A 25,039-nucleotide genomic window follows, 5' to 3' on the forward strand; every position below is an offset into this window, starting at 1 on the left:
CTCGGCAAAGAAGCAGGTTTTATTATCGTTTCTCCATTGCAACACACAGCCAAAAGTGGATGATGATCTGCTGATGCCAAAAGTGATCCTACATTTGTATATTATTCTGATGTACCCTACATCCTGTGGTTGTGTGATCGTTTATAAACCCACACCACTAAATTCTGCCATTATTATTCTCCTTCCACAGTGATGATTCCTGATTTAAACTAACATATTTAAAGGGAAATGTCTTCATAATGTCGACAAGCATCTTGAGATTCTAATGAGGCCGAGTAGAAAATTGCGCTTTTCCAGCCCCAGAGCGCCCTCTGCAGGAGAGGCATTTTTGCGACCATTGCGGGTATTCAATACCTTGCATAATGTTGTCTTCAATGGCACTGAATCGGGTTGCAACTCTCTCGGGCTGTAGCGGGTGGCGACGGCAGCTTCCTGTCGTCATATGACCCAATACCTCCAGCTGCACGAGCCACGCAAAGATTCAACTTGTATGCGGGGTCTCGCTCTCAAGTCACACAGTGGTATGTAGTCACATCTTACAACTGATATGTTTTAATTTAATAATTCGAATGAACGATTTATTCAACTAATAGGCTACATGGTGCCACCTAAATAAAATCCAGCCTTTGATTCGCGTTAATTGATGACACGTTTGTTTGTCTTTATGGTTTTCGCTGGTAGCTGACAGCACAAAACAAATTTGTAAAATTGTATGGGTCATAAACGGCATATATATATATATATATATATATATATATATATATATATATATATATATATATATATATATATATGCCGTTTATGACCCATACAATTTTACAAATTTAGTTACAAATTTGTATATATATATATATATATATATACACACACACACACAAAGCAGTGATTTCAGAATAGACACTTTCTATTTCCAAATTTCTTTCTCTAATATCAAAGTATTTAATTTTATGAACTTTAAGGAAAAGGCATCAGAAACTACATGCAAACAGCTTTTAGGGGAATAATTATTTTTATAATTTATTATTATTGGGCTATAATTAAAAATGTTCACATACATGTCTACAAAACTTCTGCTTCTGCTACTGAAGTGCTTAGTGGTTACAAGTTTGACAGTAAAGTCAGAGGGTCTTGTATTTTTTCATAGATACTGTAGCCCCTTACTCATTCAGCAAATGTGTGGTGCAAGACAAAATACTGATAAGGGAGAGTTTGGGTGGATTAATGGTTCAGAGAGTTTGTACTGCTTATCTCATGTCTTATCTTGCAGCTTTTAATAAATAAAAACATCCTTTTGTGGAGGCTAGTGGGGCTTTGACTCTTAGCGTATATATGCTTTACCCTTGACCTGGGGCCAATTCAGGGACATTTTTGTGCATGTGATTAAATTGTTGTTCTCTTGTCCGAAATGCCCCCAGTGATTTGATATTTGTATTGACAGAGTTGTAGCTGAGCAACAACTTTACAACAGTACACATGATCTGAGAAGAGGTTGTCAGTATTGTTGTACGTTTCTCATGACATTCAGAATAAACCGATTGATCAGCACTAAGGTCATATCATTATTTATAATTGCCATGACTATTCCATCAATATATGACTTGAAAATTTCACTTGCCCTAAATATGAGTGAAAGTTCACTTGGCCATGGACGTGGTATAAATCAAGGTTGAGGTATGCTATTAATTTCAGATGGACTGTCTGGGAAAGCGATCACTTTGAATCAGGATGTGCAATCTGCAGTGTTGGCTCGTGTCAGGATGAGTAGGTCACTAATACAACTTGAGAGCGATTTAAGAGGCTCCAGTTGGTGTTGTGCTACTTGAGTCTTGGCCCTGCCTTAAACTGACAGTATGTCTTTGAGTGTGAAGTTGGCCATTACGAGTTTGTTAAAGGGATAGTTCACACAAAAATGAAAATTCTCTCACCATTTACTTTCCCTCATGCCATTCCATTCTTTCTTCTGCAGAACACAAATGAAACATTTTAGAAGAATATGTCAGCTCTGTATTTCCTTACAATGCAATTTAGTGGTGACCAGACCTTTTTGAAGCACCTAAAATCACATAAAGGCAGCATAAAAGTAATCCATACCACTCCAGCGGTTAAATCTTTGGCTGTTTCCCAATGCAAAGAATGCTGAGAATAGACTTGCATTCTTATGAAGACCAGTCTTGCCAAGCCACCTTGGAAAAATGATCTCGGAAGGTCAAGAGGACGTAGAACGCATCTATTGCGAACTTTGTGATGTGCTACGATCTTACTGCAACTAACCATCACAGCACATTTGAAGCCAGTTTGAGAACTTCTGGCAGTATTACACCAGTGAGGTTTTGCAGGACTACTCGTTAAAATAATAAAGTCTGCAAACACCTGTTTCCTCCATGTTTTTATTATATTAAAATAATGCCCAGCAAAACAACAAATGTTGATGGAGTATGACGACTCTCACGAGCTGTCAGACTTTCACGAGTTTACAGCGGGAATCTCTTGAGGTAAAACCACTGATATGATATTACACAACGATAAATGTAATTCGTCTGCCACCATAGTTTCGGGTTCTTGCCCAGAAGTTACCAACCAATGCATCTTTGATATTTGGCATTATCAACAACACATCTGGGTAATTTTATGCATTCTCTGTACTTGCATTCTTGAGGATTGGAATTGAACTTCGGCAGTGTATGAAGACGTCAGAATGAGTCGACGAATACGTAAGAATGCACACTGAGAAACAGCCCATATCTTCAGAAGCGATATAATAATTGTGGGTGAGAAAAACTTTCACATTCTGAAGATTTATAGTAAAAAAGAACTTAAATATTGATCTCACCCACACCTATACCATATTGCTTCTGAAGAAATGGATTTAACCATTGGAGTTGTATGGATTATTTTACGCTGCCTTCAGTTGATTTTTGGAGCTTAAAAGGTCTGGTCACCTTTCACTTGCATTGTATCGACCTACAGAGCTCAGAAATTCTTCTTAAAATCATACCAACTTAAAAGTGTAGCCTCTAAACATTAAAGGATATTTTTTTTTTGTCATAATTTCCTCACCCTCATGTTCCTATCATGTTTGACTTGTAGATGTTAGGAATATTGCTTCAATTGAATGAATAAATCATTTTATTGAGAAAAAAAAATGCATTTAAAGTGAGTGGTCCCTGACACAGAAATACAAGAGCCTATAGATTAATTTGGCATATCATTATAGTTTACTAGATGTTGTATGAGCAGCGTCATAACACAAGTGTATGTTCTGTACCTGTCGGCACTGTAGCCCTTTGTTTTGGTAGTTATTTATCTTCATCTTCAGTACACTCACATGGTCAATGTTACTAGTGCTTATCAGCTGTTATGAAATTATTGATTTAAAGAGAGAACAACACACTTGGGAGCTAATAGTTGCTTTTTTACCCTCATCCACCCTCCTTCTTGCTGTCACATGTTCCTTTCACAGTGTAGAAAAGTTCCAGGATTAACGCAGAATTAGCACAAAGCAGAGACGCCACCTCAGCCCAACATTGCAAACCAGCAAGTAGCAGAGGGAGAGAAAAAAAGATTGAGAGAGAAGCAGTGTGCGCCTGAGACACATACTCCAGCAATACAAGACGAGTCCCAGAGATCACCGACACACTGCAGCCAAGACGGGCATCCTTCCGGAAAGAGGACCCACACCGACGACAACATCAAGAGCATGGAGGAAAAACAATTTTCTGGCATATTGGTGAGTAACTCTGATTTTCACTTGGTTGAGTTGTTTGTAGAGTTGTTTCATTAACCCCCCATTTTTAGATTAACCATATTTTATGTGTATATTTATTTTGATCTTTTATTATATGTATTTCTGATTTACATGTGAGCTGGCAAGTTTTTTATGAGTAGTCCAATTGAAAATAGCCACAAGCCACTCAAACAGTTGTCAAACCTAAGCAGGTCAAATCATTGTGGATCAGGCCACAGTTTTTTATGGATTAATTAGCATTGTCCTCTCAAAGTTTAGAAAAAAGAATGTATTTTTTTGTTAAGAGTTTTTAGACTAAGCTGTTTGGTTTGTGTCCGTTAGAAGTTCTTTTAAGAGTTTCACGAAAAAGTTATTATAGATTAAAGCTTAAACCTCCTTATAGGGTCTTTCTGCTAAGCTTTAATGATAAAGACTTTCAAAAGACATTTGTACAAAATGTCCTGAAAGCATAAAAAGATCTGTCACTAACGATTAAGAGAATATAAAAAAACTTGGATCATTTTAACAGTGAATGTGGTATAATTAAAAAGAATTCCTACATTTCCTTGCCATTCTATTTAACCACACATTAGTACACTATTTCATGTTGTGAAACTGAGCTATAATCCACTGCTTCATTAATGAATTATAATAATTAAGATGATTAAAAAGGAATTTAAACCTGTCTACTGAGTGAGAAATTGAGAGGCTCAAATGCAGTGTTTCTGAGCCCTGACGGCTATGTTTGTTAACCATCGCTATACTGTGGATACAAACATCTGGCAGAGTGAACTGATCGAAAGTGTTTGATGGGATGTTTGCAGTTGCGTGCTGGGAGAATTGAAAGTGGTGCAAGACCATAAAGCAAGACTTGTGCTTTGGGATATATGTGACGCTTGTTGATATTGTTTTTAAAGGGGAATTGGCATGTAAATAAGTACAATTAATTCAATGAATGTAATAAATGAATGTATTAATTGTTATTTTTACAGGTACTAAATAAATCAGATTTAGATTTCATTCAGGGTGATGTATTGTGTGAAGTGTCAGGGGTTTGTGTGGAGCAGGTGCTTGGCTGCACTGTTTGTCTTTGTTTGGGGAGAGTGATGCAGTAGTCTCTTTTGTGACTTGAAGTTGATAGCAAGTTTCTGGTTCTGAGCCATGCTGTAACAACCCACTCTACAGACATAGTGTTTTACTGCTTAAACTGCCTCTCCATATATCAGTGTTTTCTTTCTTAAAAGCCATGACACCTGATTAAATAGATACAACGTTAAATGAGGTTTATTACAGAAACTATGTTGGTCATTTATTTGGGGCCTTTTTGAAATAGAAAATTAGAATATTCCATGTGTTCTAGTGCTATTTACATTTATCCCACCAAAATTTGATCCCAAATACATTTCAAGAAAACAAAAATGCTTGTGGATTGGATATGAAAGTCTATATCTAGAATATGTTGAAATGTTTTTGTAAAGCTGATGAAACCTTAGGCGAAACCTGTTGCAGGGGTCCTATAGCAAATAAACCTCTGACGTCCATCTCCACCCTTTTCCTCCCCTCACGTGATTGGTTCTAATGGTTGTAATGGGTATGCCTCTTGTTTCAAACATAAAGCCATTGTGGGTCCCTCCTTGTTCAAAACAACTGTCCTGTTCTTGAACTTGCACTTGTTGTACTGCATCCTGCACTTGTAGCCTTGTACTGTGTTCAGTAGTTAGTGTATGTGCAAACATGTATATATTTCTTTGAATGGGCAACTTGGAAAATGGAACGGATGGAATTCATACTGTATATAATTTCATGTTTCCATCACATTTATGGTAAAATTCAGACTTCTGGTTTACAAAATATTTTATTTTGTTTTATTTTATTAAGTTTAACTTTGTTAAATTTCTTCCTTTTATTCCACAGTTTTTTTTTTTTTTTGATATATACAGTACATTATGCCAGCCTTATATAAGAGATGTGTGTTTTGATGTTTACGACTGTCTGTTTTAAAAAACACACTGTGTGGTACATTGCATGGCAGAGGTTGGGCCAGAGAGGAAGGAAGGTTTCAACAGGCACTTTTGTTTACTCAACACTCTTCTCTTGACAAATTGTCCTGATTGGGAGAGTAGCACCTCATTGGACAGAAATAGTTTTGCTTAAAACTATAAATATTTTAGCTATATATGGCCAGTGAGAGCAAGTCCTTAACCCATTCATGCCATTAGCATTCAAGTAACGCTGTAGCACATAGCGGGTCAATTTGACCCGGCTTGTTAAAGCGCAGTTCAGCAGTCACATTTTGCACATTTCCCAACAACTAATTATTATCACCAATAACTAACCTTTCAATAATTTACAAATGTAAAATTGACTAATGCAATAAGTAAATGCTCTAAATTTTCATTGGAATATGATTTTGTAGAGTGTGCATTAGTGAGTGATTGAGTGTGTGTGTGTGTCTGTGTCTGTGTATATATATATATATATATATATATATAATGGGCGGTTAGGTGTGGGTCAGCTTTTGCTTGACACACACACACACACACACACACACATTCCCATTTTCCACATTTGTTTCCACTGACTCCCATTGTTTTTTTTTCATTGAGCTAAAAATGACTAAGCATCTGTGTGCACGTGTGTATGGATGGGTGGGTTAAGTTTTGGATATGTGTTTGTCAACCCCCCGCCCCACACACACAACACACACAAACAAATACACACATTTGTTCCCATCATGGTCAATATATTGTAATGATATTGGTTTCTAATGTTTTCAACCAGTTCTAGGTTCAGGGGCTATTGCAGTGTCAAAACATAATGTTTGTTTTGACACTGCATTACAATTTTAAAATACAATATTTCTGGTATATTAAAGCTTTCTCGTAAGTCAATATATGAACCAGGTCAAATTGACCTGTAACAACTTCTTTGTAAATATTTTTATAGCATCCTTTATATATACATGAAATTAATAATTCTAACTTTGTCATATCCAGACTACCTCCTTTATAGAGAATGTCATGATGTTTCTGACCAAAAAATGTAAGTTAATGTTAATCTGAGTTAAAATGTTCAACAGGTCAAATTGACCCGGAACCGCATTCATGGGTTAAAAGTAATGGAACAGATGGATGTGCATACTGTCAAATGGCATAAAAGCATGCAAGCTTGTGCCAAAGCTTTGAATAGTTTTAAGTCCTCTTTGTCTCTTTATCTTCTTCTGAGCTTTAATGAGATACCAACCGTGTTAAGCTCATTGTCACCTTAATATTGACAGTGCCACGGTGACAGTAGAGACTGTGAGATAGGCGAAACCTGCAGTAACCCAAAACAGAGCTGTGAGAGCTGCAGTAACCCAAAACATGATTAGAACAGAGTAAAATGACATGAGAAGGATTCAAGCTTGAGGTGTCTGACAATAAGAAGCAGTAGCAGAGGCACTGTTAACGGGGATGAACTTTTGATCTACTCGCTTTTTCTCTGGTCCCGCTGGCAGCTCTCCAATCTTTCCCAAGGGTTGTTAATATGTGCTGCTCTCTGTGAAGTGGAAATTACGCAGAAATATTTTTTGGATCCTTTAGAAAGTCCCCCAGGATGCTGTGCCATTGCTGTGCATGCTTTACCTCACATCACTTTGGCACTAGGGTCTACTTTCTGACACTTCTAAGCCTGATTAATAAATGAGCATTAATCCAAATTGATCAATGGTAAATTACATTAATAAAATACTGTATGCAGTCTGTATAATATTGTATGTAGGATGGCTAAGACTCTTTTCAAAACCCTAATGAGCTACCTCAGTTGCAGCTGTCTACATGAGAGCTTCTGAGGTAGCATTCCATCCAGAACCTCACAAGTTACTGATTTGAAATAAGGCAGCAACTCACAAACCACACAAATAATTAAAATCTGTATATATCAGTCACGCATGAAAAGCATTTGTTTTGATTTAGATGTATTAATGTCTGGTCTGTACAGTCTCACTATTAGTTGGTGATAAGCATTAACTTCAAGGCCATGCCTAGGTCAGCAGCACTTTCAGACTTATATAAGGAACACATTGAGCTGTCACTCACTCACATTAGCTGTTGCGTTCACATCTTTGTAGCTGTGCAAGCATAGTGCCTTCAGGGGCATGGGAACAGATGTGGTTGAGCAAAGGGGAAGTCAAACATGATTTCTGTATATGTTGAGCCCTAGACTGTCTCTGTAGCATACCGAGTCCACAGAGAAGGCAGCCACCATGGAGTACACACAATTGGAGGACAAGGGCCACCAAATGCCAAACACGTCCACTGCTGCGATTCCTTTAAAAAAACACTCCCCTCCGCCAAAAGGGCCCATTGAGTCTCAGCCTTTAGATTTCATTAGAAGTAACCACTCAGGCTGAAAATTTTGTTTTTCTATGTTTCTTCCTCTTGCCTTTATATTTAGAGGTACCCCATTCTACCCAGGCTAAACAAAAATACAGACCAAGAAAGAGACACTTTCTCTCCTCGCTAGCTAAAATTATGGACTGCAGTTCAGCATTGTGTTCCATCCACCTGGCTTACTAAATCTTCTCATCCTTCTTTTTCTATTAATATTATTTTTAACGGTTGAGTTGAAGTCTTTTAAAGCCCTTTCAGCCCATACTTAGGTAATTTGTTGCGCTTGAACCCGACCTGCTCCCCCCGTGGTGTAGTGAATAGGAGTAAAAGGCATGGGATGAGGGGGGGTCCGCTGTTCTCAGGGTTTCTCCACAGAAACAGCCCCTTGACCTATTATTTATCATTTTGAAGCTTTCCATGTTGAAAGATCACAGCAACACAACCCTTGCCTTTGTGTTTACCAGTTCATGTATAAAATTAAGTGCCAGGAAATCCAGAAGAAGACACAATTTTAAACTCAAATAGCCTTTGACATAGGACTCAGAGTGTTTACAGTATTATAGTATTCTATGTTTAAAAATTTTCTTTTCCAACATAATTCACACAAATTTGGTTGTGGCAAATTCTGGACAAGCGCAATGTTCATTCCCTAAAAATCGCATTTGCTTTGTCTTTGACATCACAAACCTCTTGATCTCCGGCTTGCAAGTTTCTATATTTGCAAAGAAGTTTGTTAAATAACTCTAAAACAAAGACTACATTTAGGGCCTGTAAGAATTTTAGCAATTTGTGACATTATTTTCAGGACACATAAGCACATTTTACTAGGAATGTTTCGATACCATTTTTTATGAGAACGATTATAAGTACAGATACTTCATTTTTGGTACTCGCCGATACCGAGTCTGATACCCATTTATTTTTATTTTTATTTTTAACTCCATATCAACAGTTTATTACAATTTTTATCATCAAAATTATACATTTTATTCAAATGAAAATATTTTAACTTTACAGTAGTGATAAAAAAAAATAATTAATTTTAAATGTAGCTTTTATTTGGATTGAGCTTTTATTTTGAAGTGTTTCTGTGTTATGATGGCAGCTTTTCATTCCGGAAAAGCTGGTCACTGCGTGACCGCAAAGGCTGCTATTTAATTAAATAAGTATGTACTCTACAACATGAATTTGCACTCTGATCACTGTCATCTGCTACAAACAGAGTGCACAATGCTCATGATGGTGTTTTCCATTTATGAGCCAAGGTGGAGCTTTAAAAGGTACGTGCAGCCGGCGTCGGCCCAACACTGTCTCCACATGTTCACAAGTGCTCACATTTGAAGCTCACTGCACATGCAAACTATATATTTTTCTCATTAAATTGCAGTTTTTGAGGTAAAAAAAATTTCAATAAGATATAATGGGATTTTAATTTGTGCTCTGAATGATTATTTAATGGCATTTGTACATAAGTTGGTATTGGTTTTTGGTATCAGAGCTTTTTACGATCAGCAGCACAGGTATGAGCAAATGAATGCGGTATCGGACATGATTCTGATAACAGTAACAGACATTTACCCCTCATTTCCCATTACCGTATTGCATCCTGACATTTTACGTTTTATTTTCCTGTTGCTCATGTGCACGACTGAAGTTCCGGCTTTATCTCCTGGGGGCAGTTTGGATGTTTGGAAGGCATAAACCAAAATTAGCAGACAAATCTTTCAACCACCTGTTGCCTAATATATATATATATATATATATATATATATATATATATATATATATATATATATATATATATATATATATATATATTTGTATGCAATATCACACAAGCATGAGTGCGATATGGCCCTACATCAGCACTGCTGTGATTTGGCCACAGGCACAGCAGTGCTGATTTAGGGCCATATAGCATGATTGTGAGTGTGATATTGCTAATTTACAACATTTCAATGAACAAGTAAATAAATAAAAAAATAGGATGTACAGTCATAAAAACGCATTTGTGCATGGAACTACTTTATTATGCGGTGGGTCAGAATGCTGGTTCAAATCAAATGATGTGTCCAAGCATTCATTAGTAATTAAAAAAATGTAACTTCTGAAATATTATCATGCCTTGTGCTGTTTCTAACAAGTTATTGGAAAAACAAGGATGGATGGATGGATGGATGGATGGATGGATGTGTGTGGAGAGAGAGAGAGAGAGAGAGAGAGAGAGAGAGAGAGAGAGAGAGAGAGAGAGAGAGAGAGAGAGAGAGAGAGACGGAGACGAAGTGTGTGCGATCACCTGTTACCACACCCAAGCAGAGATGCTTTCTGAAGATCAGCTTTCACAGTGGACAAGTAGCTGTCCAAGCAGGGTTATTTCTCTGTATTTTCCAGTAGCCGGTGCTCAAGAGTGTTTCAATATAGAAACATTTTATACAGTGTGTCCACTCCAATGTGGAAAGTCTGATAAGGGGTAAGCGCCTTCAGTTTGTGTAATTAATCAGTCTGTTGTGTCTCTCAGCTGTGATGAGCCGTAATGCTAAAGTTGTTCGTTTAAAGCTACTTAAAGCTATTTCCTAGCTTTAGTAGTGTAGTAGTAATACGAGAGACCACTGAGTGCTTTATGTAAACACTGGCTGACGTGGCAAATAAGAAACAGCCTCTCACTTTCAACTGCTTTTATTTTCAGCAAACTTAACATGTGTAAATATTAGGGATGCACCGAAATGAAAATTCTGGGCCAAAACCGAAAATCCAGGATGCACTTGGCCGAAAACCGAAACCGAATTTTTTACCTATTTAAAAAAAAAAAAAAAAAAAAATGTTGTGTATAATTGTATTAATTTTATACTTTTTCATTCATTTCATGAATTTAATTAATCTAAATTGAAAAACTACAAACCAATAAAATAAATCACACTTTTATTGAAAGTAACACACCAAAATTGGACAAAAAATATATTAAAACTATATTAAATATTATTCTTCTTTCAGTTCTGTAAAAATCTAATTTTACAGATTTTATTAACAATTATCCAAATAATGTAAAGTTTTAGAAAACTATTATATGCAAAACAACAGTCAAGTAATGAACTTAGCTAGCATCTTTCAAAAAGTTTAAATATGCAACAGTAATTTTAATTGAAACAAAAAGGCAGAACACAGAATGGTAGAGGGCCTCTATTCCACTGATCTATATAACTATAATATATAATTATATATATAGATCAGTGCTCTATTCTGTTTATGTAAACGTATGTACACTTTAAGTGAAAATGATTGTGCAAAACAGCAGTAATTGAACTAAATCCAACCTCAACTGTAAACGACAGATGTATCCTCAAGTGAAGAACAAGTGTAATGTAATTGCTATACACATCAAATTGGACCGCTTTCTATTTAAGTACAAGTGACTGGTTCCTCTTCAAGAACAAAATTTGCTAAACTTTCTGACAGTCTCTCCTGTCAGAAAGCTCATCAAGAACATGAGATGCTGCACTAAACAGTCTCTCACTCTCTGTGCTGGTGCTTGGGCAGATAAATACCTGTGCGCAATCCGCGCAAGCAAAGGAAAGCGGTCTTTGTTTATGCGACCGTAGTCAAGGGGATTATCGCTTCTGGCAATGGGTAGTTCAGCTAGATACGTCTCAAGTTGTGGTGTAGCTGCGCTAGTTGTGGCACTGCTGTGGATCGGGGCACTTTCCTGTAGAATCTCTTGCTGTACTCTGTATATATATATATCTTGACATTTCTGCTGAATAAACACTGCAGATCGCAAATTTGATGTCCTTATCAGAAACTTTGAAGAATTTCCACACCGCTGACATGATCGGCCTTTGTTGGGTAGCTCTGTGATAAGGACTAGATCGATCCAGAGTGAAATCAGAGCACTGAGGGGCGGGGCGTGGAGGTATATATTTTCGGCCTTTTTTATCTTTCGGCCGAAAACCGAAAGTGCCATTTTCGGCCGCCGAAATTTCGGTGCATCCCTAGTAAATATTTGTATGAACATAAAAAAGATTAAACAACTATCATATAAACTGAACAACTTTCACAGACAAGTGACTCAGCGAGTCCGACCATCACCCCTGGTTAGATAAAACCACGACTCTTCAGTGAAGAGCCTATTGCTGACAGTCTGAGCACTGATGGAGGGATTGTGCGTTCCTGGTGTAACTTGGGCAGTTGTTGTTGCCATCTGACTCTGAGAGGACAATCAGCTGTCCTTCCTGTCTGTAGCACTGTCTTAGGTGTCTCACAGTACGAACATTGCAATTTATTGCCCTTGCCACGTCTGCAGTCCTGATGCCTCCATGCAGCATGCCTAATGCAAGTTCACGCAGATGAGCAGGGACCCTGGGCATCTCTCTTTTGGTGTTTTTCAGAGTCAGTAGAAAGGTCACTTTAGTGTCCTAAGTTTTTATAACTGTGACCTTATTTGCCGACCATCTGTAAGCTGTTAGTGTCTTAACGACTGTTCCACAGCTGCATGTTCATTATTTGTTTATGGGTCATTGAACAAGCATGGAAAACATTGTTTAAACCCTTTACATTAAAGATCTGTAAAGTTATTTGGATTTTTACTAAATTATCTTTAAAATACAGTGTCCTGAAAAAAGGACGTTTCTTTTTTTCGCTGAGTTTATATACACTGGTGGCCAAAAGTTTGGAATAATGTATAGATTTTGCTGTTTCGGAAGGAAATTTTTACTTTAATTCACCAAAGTGGCATTCGGTTGATCACAAAGTATAGTCAGGACATTTCTGATGTAATTAGTACTATTTGAAAGTAGTAATTTTTTATCAAATCTAGACAGGCCCCATTTCCAGCAGCCATCACTCCAACACCTTATCCTTGAGTAATCATGATAAATTGCTAATTTGGTACTAGATAATCACTTGCCATTATATCAAACACAATTGATAGCTATTTGGTTTGTTATATGAAGCTTAACATTGTATTTTTCTTTATTTTTGAGTTGCCACAGTATGCAATTGACTGTCTTAAGGTAATATTTGGTAAAAATGGCAAAAAAAAAAAGAAACAGCTTTCTCTAGAAACTCTTGAATGAAGGCTATACAATGCTTGAAATTGCCACAAACCTGAAGATTTCGTACAAAGGTGTACACCACAGTCTTCAAAGACAAAGGACAACTGCTCTAACAAGGACAGAAGGAGATGCGGAAGGCCAGATGTACAACTAAACAAGAGGATAAGTACATCAGAGTTTCTAGTTTGAGAAATAGACACCTCACATGTCCTCAGCTGACAGCTTAATTGAATTCTACCCACTCAACGCCAGTTTCATGTACAATAGTAAAGAGAAGACTCAGGGGTGCAGGCCTTCTGGGAAGAATTGCAAAGAAAAAGCCGCTTTTGAAAACAAAAAACAAAAAGAAAATGTTAGTGTGGGCAAAGAAACACAGACATGGGACAACAAATAATTGGAAAAGAGTGTTATGGATCTTGTTATGGGGGGTGTTGTCCCTGTAATAAGTGCACTGTAAGTCGCTTTGGATAAAAGCGTCTGCCAAATGCATAAATGTAAATGTATCTCCTAGAGATTTACGTAGTTTCCTGTTAAAAGTGCAAATCAATACCAGAACAACAGCAAAGGACCTTGTGAAGATGCTGGAGGAAACTGGTTTGCAAGTATCTATTACCACAGTAAAGAGAATCCTATATTGACATAACCTGAAATGCTGATCAGCAAGGGCTTTGCTGCAGGAAGGACTGGTGCACTTCTCAAAATAGATGGCAATGAAGAAAATGTGGATATATTGAAGCAACATCTTAAGACATCAGCCAGAACGTTAAAGCTCAGTCACAAATGGGTCTTCTAAATAGACAATGACCACAAGTGTACCACAAGCATACCTACAAAGTTGTGGCAAAATGGCTTAAGGACAACAAAGTCAAGGTATTGTAGTGGCCATCACTAAGCCCTGACCTCAATCCGATAGAAAATTTGTGGACAGATCTGAAAAAGCATGTGTGAGCAATGAGGCCTAGAAACCTGTCTCAGTTACACCAGTTCTGTCTGGAGAAATGGGCCAAAATTCCAGCAGTGTATTGTGAGAAGCTTGTGGAAGGCTTCCCAAAATGTTTGACCCAAGTTAAACAATTTAAAGGCAATGCTACCAAAAACAAACAAAGTGTATGTAAACTTCTGACCCACTGGGAATGTGAAGCTGTAATAAAAAAAAGCTTAAATTATTCTCTCTACTATTATAATGACATTTAATATTCTTCAAATAAAGTAGTGATCCTAACTGACCTAAGTCAGAGAATGTTTTCTACGATTAAATGTCAGGAATTGTGAAAAACTGAGTTTAAATGTATTTGGCTAAGGTGTATGTAAATTTTGACTTCAACTGTATATATATATATATATATATATATATATATATATATATTATACACACACACACACAACATACACCTCCCCTTCTGGCAAATGGTTACATTTTATTATTGTTCTGAAGATATAACCTGTAAAACTGCACCTGATTTTTTTTTTTTAGCTCATTTTGATTAAGATTTTTGTGGTGAGCAAGTGATTAACAAAAGAAACAAAAACAAACTTTTTCTCGACCCAAAACGCAGCTTTATAGCCTTCTGTCACTTTCCTAATTGGCTGATTGTTGAATCCACGTGAGGCAAGTCAAAGTCACATGTACCTCAATTTCATCCTCAGTTATGGTCCCATATGTTTGTCAAAATGTGTATGTTGTGTGCTTTTTCCAGCCTGATTTGTGCCCAAGCCATTCCTCTGAGCCCCATTCTCCCCGGAGGAGATCTGAGCTACACACTATTTATAAAGAATTAGCAGCTGGGGCCCTTCCAGCCAAATGATGGCAAGGGGGGTGAAAGAGTGGGGGATCATGGAATCATGGAAGCTTCAGGTTAAACCAAGCGTTGGAAATTGCTCTACAGTGTTCGAAAGCCACTGAACCAGGCGGGCGTCACACACTCTCTTTGCCCTGTACGCACACAAAAGGAATGGGGCAGGAAGTTGTTTTCAAGCAGAGGTCCATAAATATGTCTCTGTGTTGCCCGCTTAATGGTCGTGCCAGACTTTTCTCTGACTTCCCTGCAGTTTCTGGCCTGAACTAGGTTTAGATTAAGATTCATGGTGTTGCTTCCTGCTGTGCAAAGTAGGGATTTCCTTATGAGAAGTTTCAAGCAAAATCTATTACCGTTTCGGCAGCACTGGGATCACTGTTGTAGCATAATTCAAAGTGAGAGCATATTAAGTTGATTTGTAATGATAGACATGAATATGAATTCATAGTGATGCAATGGGATCATAGAACTGGTGAAGGTTTTTAATTGATCAGTTGGGGGCCTCTGTCAGATTTGTGAATTTTCTCTCTGTGTCGGAAGACTAATTTTAGCTCTTGAACATCACAATTAGATGCTCAGCTTCCCTTTTCGTAATCTTAGGTTCTACTTTTTGGTAAATTTCAGTACAAAGTCATATAGCAGTCAGCTGATGTAGAAAAGTAAAACTATTGAGAAATTTGAGAAATTTTATTTAAAAAATGTGTTATTTTGTATCTTTCATTTATAGATCACTTGTATCACTTGTGATATGCTAAATTATTAATCCAACTGTAACAAATTCAATTAGAAAAATATAAAAATATATGCAGTTAGTGTTGTCACGGTACAAAAATTTCAGTAGTCGGTACCAATACCAATTCAGTTTCACTGTACTCAATACCATTTTCGGGACCAAAGCAAAAACAGGTTAATAAACAACACTTTTATTAACAAAGTTAACAAAACATTAGCAGCAGAACTAAGAACAGAAAAATGCCATTGAGCAACACTTTAATTTAAATATATTATTTTTGAATTATAAAAAAACTGTACAATGAATGTTTAAAGCATTTTTTCACACTTATATAAGATTTGCTTCAACTTTTGCAACTTTTACTTTAAGTTTTTACCAAGTACTAAAAAAAAAAAACTAGATAAACAAGCTTGCAATAGAATGAATAAAAACAATTTCCAAACTGATGTGCAAAGTGCTCTCTTATTAATAAAGCTGCATATTGCCAATTTTCTTCACGATAAGAAATGCACAGTGACATATATTATGATTAAATAAGTCACGAGCAAAAAGCGTTCTAATCTAGCTGCATTAAGCGTGCGCGCTCGAGGGATGAGCGTCCCCGAGGCAGATTCTCTCTCAGCTGGGTGCAGTTCTCTCCCCCTTAGATTGGGACATTCACGCAACTCATTGAAGAGGTGCTTACCACACAGAGATATGCCAGTTTCTGAGTTTAAAGTTATTAACATGAGCTGCTTCTGTATTATTTGAACTTTAATAAAGCTATAACACATTAAATGTAACTGCATTTGTAACGCCGGGATGTTTCTTTTAAAGAGCTCCAGCTCCGCTTATTCCAAAGCGAGACTGCTTCTGAATTTTCTTTTTTTTTTTTTTTTTTTTTTTTTTGTATTTTCTTTTTTTTATAATTCCCTAATACTTAAGCTGTGAAAGTTTAGTGTGCATCTGGACTTTGATCTGTGTAATTATTCCTCTCCTCCGTCAGGCTTGAACTGCAGTCCTGCTCTCGCGCGTCATTAGCTTAATATGATTTAATTTCACGTTAAATGAGATCAAACGACTATTCGACAATTATCGTAATTTTTTTATTTTTGATTTACGTTGTCGAAAATGTCGACTAATCGTTTCAGCCCTAATGTAAATGATAATATGCTTTTAAACTAACCTGCCTTGGTTGCTTGAATTAATCCAGGTGTCTTGTCTTTCAGGTGCTTTATTAAGTTTGATTTGTTTCCTCCTTTCGTCAGAAAATAGCGAAAGCAGCATTTAGAAATAGGTTTTTGCTGATCTATGATGTTTGCCTTTTCATCAGCCTCAAATACAATGAATTTCCAAACCTAGCTTTTTCCACTTTTCTTTTCGACAAGATTCAGTAGAGACTCCACAGCAGCTATGCTTGTCGCCATCTTTTGCTTGTTGTGAGAGTTCAAAAGTTCCCGACTCTGTATGGGTACCAGATAGACCCGGTACTCGGTACTCCGGTACCTTCAGAAATTCTGGTATCGTAAAAAATGTTTTGTTTCAGTACCGACTTGGTACCGGAGTACCAGTATTTTTGGCAACACTATATGCAGTCATGATGCTAGTTGTAAGTTACTATTGAAAAAAAGAATAAATAATAAACATTGTGCTTCGTGCATTCATGCTAATAATATCCTAAATTAGTTTGTCAGTTTAGTTCTCTATTTCTATTTTGAATTCATTTAATAGAAGAGCATCAAAAGAAAATCGCTAAAGACCATCACCAAAGTTGTGTAACTGATCACATTATGTACAGTAGATGATAGATGATATTGTAGGGATAGTTCACCCAAAAATGAAAATTCTCTCATCATTTACTCACATTAATGCCATCTCGGACATAAAGGCAGCATAAATGTAATCCATATTACTCCAGTGGTCAAATATTTGTCTTCTGAAGTGGTGCAATCATTTGGGTGAGAAAAATATCAATATTTAAATCCTTTTTACTATAAATTTACACTTTTACTTTCAGAATGTGAAAGTGGAGATTTATAGTAAAAAAAGGACTTAATATTGATTCTCACCAACACCCATTAAATCGCTTTAGAAGACATTTGACAACTGGAGTCAGATGGATTACTTTTATGCTGCCTTTATTTGATTTTTTTTTTTGGAGCTTGAAAGGTCTGGCCACCATTCACTTGCATTGTATGGACCTACAGAGCTGAGATATTCTTCTGAAAATCTTCATTTGTGTTGAGCAGATGGAAGAAAGACATTAAATGAGAAAACCTACATTTTTGGGTGAACTATCCCTTTAAGAAGGGTCCTTTAGTTTGCAGTATACATTGTAAAAACTGAAAATGTGTAGTTGTTACCTTGACCTTTTAAAGTAAGGTGGATTCAGTCATATTAGATATTATTTTTGACTTGCATAAATCCAGTAAATTTAGATGTTACCACATAAAGGACTTTTAGGAAAGTAACAAAGTAACTTGACACATTTTTTTTGCAGAGCATATTATGCAAGTCACTGGTTCTTTTTAAAGCTAAATTAGATCACAGGGACAGCCCAAGTATTACTTTTCCCATTTTAGTTATTAACAGACTGTGGCATGTATACCGTTCAGTCTTTCAGCCATCCTGTTGTCATGTGCAGGGGGTAAAAATCATGTGAGCTGATTGGCTAAAACAGCGGCCCTCTATTTTGTGTGTGTCTTTGCTTTGGATTGTTTTTGTGTGCTGGACATACCACTCCAGATTGTAAATGGGGCAAAAGAGAGCTCCGGAAGGAGACGGCTCATCAAAGCCGGTACTAAGTTTGAAAAAAAGTGACGTTTTTAGTCAGCAGTAGTATTTTAGCCCTCACTGAGGCTCTCTTGTTCGTCTTGTCAATAGAACAAACGTGCACTGAATGGGAAACACCTGCTTAAGGGTTCTTGCTGGAAACCACACTTACAGAAACTCTCTGGTAAACTGGAAACCACTTGTTACTTTCCCATTTTAAGGTTACACCATAGAGGATTCCACATTAACCTTTGTTGTGAGCTCCACATGACCTCATATCTCTGTAATCAATGTAATTAAGTTTATTGTTGTGCTTTTTTTTCTTTATGTTTGGGTTAATACTATGTAGTTATGTCAGGACACATTTTAAAGAAATATTGCAAAATGGTTGGTGTTGTAGTAGCCTAATGGTTAAGGATTGGGTTTGCTGATTCACATGTTGCAAGTTCTTTCCTATGTAAGGGTGACCCAGTAACTGCAGTTTAAGCTCAAAATCCAGCTCTTTCTTCACTTAACCCCTTGATGTTACAGAAGGATAATTCGAGTTACTGTACTGTGAATTGCTTTGAGTGAAGTGCATGTGCTAAGTGGAATGTTGATGTGAATGCAAGCATAGGGTTTTTTCCAATATAGCTAAACAATTACAGTTGTTTTAGAATGTAATTTTTTCAGTAATTTACATTGCTATAGTGTATTAAAATATAATAAACAGCTACAATAAAACGATATGCTTTGATGCAATCACCCAGTGTTTGAACTGCACAAACAAAATTTTCTGAGCTATCAAAATGGACACAAAAGACTTATATTTGAATTTACATATAGTTAATTAAAATGACTAAAGAATAACCCAAACCTTACCCCTACAAATAATAATAAAAATAATAATGGGGGTGAATAAACACTCATACGGTACAATGGGGTAGGTAACGATGTACCATTTTGTCCACCAAGTAAATACACATTGGTTAGAAGTGGGCTAAAGGCACCCCTTAAAGAAAATGTTTTTTTTGTTGTTGTTTTTTGGGTTGCAAAATTTATCGTTAAAATTTTTTTTTTTTTATTATTGAAAAATCATGGAGCAACATAATTTATGTGAAAATAAATGAGGAAAAGTTGCTTTGATAAAAATATATATATATATAAAAAATACAAATGTGGCAAGGGGGTGTTTTTGTGTAAATAAATAGTTATTCGATTAACCGTTAGATATGCCTGTAGACTAATTCCGAAAATCACTATTCAGTTATTCTACACATGCAATAGAGGTCAGCAACTCAACTTGAGCCCAACAGTGCCTGACAAATCATCGGGTTTTGGGCTGAGTTCGGTTCATTCTTTCAAGTACAGGGCAAGTTAGTTCATGTGTTTTTGCATGCGTCTGCACTGTTTATTAATTGTTTTTCTATGTAAACGCACTGTGCCGTATCTCACAGTTTTTTTTTCCCCAGAGTCTTTCGCAGGATCGGCACATTTTTTTAGACGCCATGTTAAGTTAAAAAGAACTTGAGCCTATAAATGCATTTCGCGACACCCTGCATTCCTTTTCATGCTAGCTTATTTTTTAGCACAGGTGTCACAAAGTTTTAACATTCTGAAGAAGGTCAGGTTGCAAGGATGACTCCATGTGACTGTTATGCACAATTCCAGATTATTCTTCATCCAAATGTTTTCCCCTTTGCTCTGGTATGCAGACCTATGTGTAACAATTAAACAAGTTCAATGCTAAACCGTTTAAAAATCAAAGCCTGAAGAGAGTAATAAATAGCAGTGTAACTCCACGCATATGACAGTACAAGTATTCACTGCCTCACAGAAATATGAACCTACCCAGGCAGAGCACCTAACAGGTTTTCTGTGTTCCGTTGGTTTAGAATGCTAGCTATGTTACGGGCAGTGACTGTTAGATTATTTGTGCTTGACTTTAATGTGAGCGATTTTATCATTTGAATATCTATGTGTTGTGCTATTTAGGCTCATAGCTGACTGTGCACTTTATTCCCTGCTAATCTGAGTAATATTTTATACGTATCCATTGCAATGAACATTCTTTATTACTAAGTGCAGTGTCTGACCAATATCTGAATAACCATTTGTGAACTCTCATGGTTATCGGAATATTACAAACATTTACCATGTACATTATATGCCCCCACACCTCACTTTGGGTAAAAGCTCCCCGTGTGTTATAGTGATTTAATACATAGGGTATCTGGTATATTCAATTCTAATTGGTCAATGGCATCATCTAACAATCTGATATTTCTAAGTAACAAACGCACATCCGAGGATTAAGACATCCTCCCAAGTAGGTATAGATGCAGGTGACAACTGCCTGGTTATGCATGTGACGTAAACATATCAACTTACTTTAAAGACCTTATGGAAACTTGAAATAGAAACGGTGTTGTGGATTATCATGCGGATGTTATTAATTTTCAGATTTTGAGACGACTTGATTCTTGACAAACCAAACGCACACTGCGACTAGGTGTAACAACTTCACTGCCATTCGTCCCCGACTAAAGTTACAATCTCTAAATTCATTCACAAACTCAAACACAGGAGAGTTTATTTGTGATAACAAGACAACAAACAACATGAAAGAAAGGGCTTGCACCCATTTATGCACTGTATCTAGAACTCAAGCTCCGTTGAGCGTCCTCTGCCTGCATTGATTCAAAGATTTAAGTTATAATATTATATTAATGTTGTTGATATAGCTGATTAAGGTCATATATAGGCTTTATATATAAGACCAAAAATGTTTCACCCAAGTTAAACAATATAAAGGCAATGCTACCAAATACTATCATAGTGTATGTAAACTTCTGACCCACCAGGAATGTGATAAAATAAACAAATGCTGAAATAACAAGGTTTTATTTAAAAAGCTTGTTCTTCTAAAATATTGTCAGTGCATTGGTAATATGTTGCAGTGTTGTTTATTTCTCATTTACGTCAACAATGTTTGAATTAAAAAACAAAAATCATTATCCTCATAATCTCGTCTTTTACATTTACGTTTACATTTATGCATTTGGCAGACGCTTTTATCCAAAGCGACTTACAGTGCAATTATTACAGGGACAATCCCCCTGGAACAACCTGGAGTTAAGTGCCTTGCTCAAGGGCACAATGGTGGTGACCGTGGGGTTCGAACCATCGACCTTCTGATTAACAGCCCTGTGCTTTAGCCACTACGCCACCACCACTCCACTCCATTTTTAATTATTTATTTTTTAACAGAATCATATAACGCCTCAAATAGTTGTGTGCTATTGCACTGATGTGATGAACTCTGCATTCTGTATTCATTGTAGGTGGAAACATCATAACTCGGAAATATTGGAGTTTCACTATATTTACCGAATCTGACATCTGTAATATTTAAATCCTTGACGTGTAAATGTTGACGTATAATATCGACAGTACAGTCCAATAACGGACATAAATTTAAAACCAATGCAAAAAGTTTTGTATTTGTTATTTAAGGTATTTTGTGCCATTTTAATTTTGGTGTTCAATGACACAATTTTTAAAGTTTGATGCACAATAAATGCGTAATTCGCATGCACTCCCTCCCCACCCTTCAACCACAGTATAATATCGTTCACTGGTGGTGATTGGCCCTTAACCATGGCTCCCTATATATTTGCTGACAGTTTAGAGCTCCTGCCACTTTTTGGAGCTCTGGCTGCAGCTATATTATTCTCAGTCATCCGGGTATTGCGAGTCATCCTTCCTACTTCTCAGATCACTGTGCGATCTCTACAAGGAAGCTTATAAAATCATTTCAAGACAAATCAATGTTTAATGTACATTTATTTATTTATTTATTTGCTAGTAATATGCTGTATAATGAGCAGTCAGCTGGTCATTATTTACAAAATTTGCTGTTCAGGGATTGCTTCTCGCATACTTACATAATTTCAACACAAATAAATATTTTATGTCCATTTATTTAATTGTTTGGTTAATAGCTGTGTAATAGACAGGATAATGTGTAGTCAGCCGGTTGTTATCACAAAATAAAGCCCTTCAGGGTTTATTTTGCTATAACAACCGGCTGACTGTATATTTATCCCTTACATAGTGTAGATATAAATACAATAGTTATAGGACAAAATATTACAAATACTTTTGAGACAGCAAGATGCATTTTGAGTAACAAATTAAGATAATGCTTATTCAAAATAACCATTTCAGAAAAGGGGACATCATTTTCTGTTAATTTAAATCACAGTCATTTTGCAAAAGTTTGTATTTCTTAACATCTCAAATATTCTGTTAAGAAATGAATCACCATTGTGATTGGATCAGGCAATGCAAGCCCACTATGGACATTCTTCAAACATATTTATTTCCCTTTTGATTGAAAATAACAAAGGAGTATTTTGGCCAAATAAATTAGATAATTTTAGGGATTTGCATTAGCTAATATGCAACATTTTAAAAGTTATTAAATGTTAGCTAATATTACCTCAAAATCAAACTTAAGACATTGTATGCGATGACCTCATGAATCAAGAATATGTTGCTGTGTATAGCGACACAGTTTTTTTAAGTGCTGTAGATTTTTTGTGTGGCTATTTAGTGTTTTGGCTGAAAATAAAATCAAAAGTGTTTTTCACCTCGCCCTTATCCGCCCATATTTCTGTCTACATTTGATTATCTATGATGTAGGGATTTTTTAGTTGTTTTTGTTTTGAGCTAATTTGTAATTTCCTGTCCCCTGCCTCAAACCTAACCCTCACAGAAATCTGATTGCATGTTTAGATTTTAATTAAGGCATTATTAAGTCTGTTTATGAAGCTGTTTTCCTGTTGGCTGGTCCCCACAATGTAGGTGATTTCAGATTTTACTTTATTTGGTCCCCCACAATATAGACAAAACCTGCCCCTCCCCACAGACACAAACACTCTAGCTAAACAAATTAACTCAAGAGAGAAAAAGCTAATGGATATAGTTGTAATTAGGTATGTGGGGATAAAACAGGTTTTTTTATCATGAAGATTAAATTATTTAATGAGAGCTAAGGAGCAGAAATTTGTGTCTAATTAAGGGTAAATCACCCCTCCCCCCACACACACCCCAGCATGTACACTTGTTTAGGATCTTTCTAATGAATTTTGCTTTGATTCTGTTTCAAGGCCAATACTCTTCTTTTGTTCTAATCACTCACTGTTATGCTATTGATATGTGGTAGTGCAAATAGTGGAGTGTTCATATCCTCATTAGAAGCAAGTGTTTTTGTGATGGGAGGTGAGGATCCGTACTGCTGCTTGACTAATAGGGCTTGGCCGGGGCTCCTGAGGAGTCTCTAATGACCGACTGTGTCAGATTCTCTTACAGCCAGGCTCGTGGCTCAGACACAAGGAACTGCCCGGAGCTGTGTGTATGTGTGTGTGTTGGAGGGTAGGTGTCACTAATACATAAACAAGGTCTCAACCAGTTGCCTGTTGTTGCTGAAACTGTCTTTCAGTCAGTTTTTGTGAAGGGAGGAGCAAAACGGCTGATTAATGATTGTTAGTATGAAAGGTGAAGTGCTTAATTTCTGTATCACTAACATCATCCTATGGAATTTATGAAACTTGGGAATTTTATAGATTTTTTATTCATACTTTGACTTTATCTTCAGGTCAATATCAGAAATGTGTTTATGAAGGCAGACTTAAGTCTGACTAAGATGAAGTTCTAAAGAACAGGAAATTACTGGGAAGGAAAAGAGGGTGTGGGATCGGGACATGACACAAGCCATATTCAAACTCACATCTCTTACTTGATCTACATCATTCAGCATGTCTGAAGCTTGTGTGCTAACCGCCAGGCTTTGACCGAGCCAGACATTTATGCAGTATAATTCTTGTTGCGTAAGAACTTTGTGTAGTTACCTGTAAAGAGATGCCCATCTGTATGTGATGCTATGTGTGCCTAAAGGGTAAGACAGACAGGCAAGCCAGATGTAGTTTAAGCTCAGCTGGAAGAGCATCACCAATAACTCACAGGCATACTGAACTCCACATTTCATCTAATCTCACAGACCAGACTTTTTCATTTTATCTGTAAAAAGTTGGTATCCGGTAAATGCAGTGGCAAGAAAAATTATGTGAACCCTTTGGAATTAACTGGTTTTCTGCATTAATTGGTCAAAAAATAATTAAAGTCACAAATATAGACAAACACAATGTGCTTAAGCCATCAACACAAACAATTGTAATATTTCATATTTTTATAGAACACATCCCATTAAACATTCACAGTGATGTGGAAAAAGTAAATGAACCCTTGGATTTAATAACTGGATAATAATAATAATAAGGAATTTTGGACCATTCTTCCTTACAGAACTACTTCAGCTCAGCCATATTTTTAGGATCTCTGGTGTGAATGGCTCTCTTCAGGTCATTTCGCAGCATCTGTATTGGGTTAAGTTCTTTGCTCTGACTGAACCACTCCAAAAGGTGTATTTTCTTTCTTTTTTTATGTCATTTTGTAGTGGATTCACTTAGATTTTTAGGGTCATTGTCCTGCTGCATTACCCAAGTTATACTGAGCTTCAGCTGGTGCATAGCCACCCTGACATTATCCTGTAGCATATTTTGATAAACTTGGGA

General features: G+C 36.6%; 1 protein-coding gene across 1 annotated transcript in view; it reads left to right on the top strand.

The window, feature by feature from the left end:
* LOC127648727 (sodium- and chloride-dependent glycine transporter 1-like) overlaps positions 1–25,039 on the top strand; it is an 86,388-nt gene that overhangs the window by 16,133 nt on the left and 45,216 nt on the right. Inside the window, exon 2 of the mRNA XM_052133454.1 lies at positions 3,461–3,727. Coding sequence (XP_051989414.1) covers positions 3,698–3,727 — 30 coding nt within the window. The 5' untranslated portion in view covers positions 3,461–3,697. The remainder of the gene's footprint in view (positions 1–3,460; positions 3,728–25,039) is intronic.

Source organism: Xyrauchen texanus, chromosome 9 (genome assembly GCF_025860055.1).
Source record: "Xyrauchen texanus isolate HMW12.3.18 chromosome 9, RBS_HiC_50CHRs, whole genome shotgun sequence".
NCBI classification, from domain to species: domain Eukaryota; kingdom Metazoa; phylum Chordata; class Actinopteri; order Cypriniformes; family Catostomidae; genus Xyrauchen; species Xyrauchen texanus.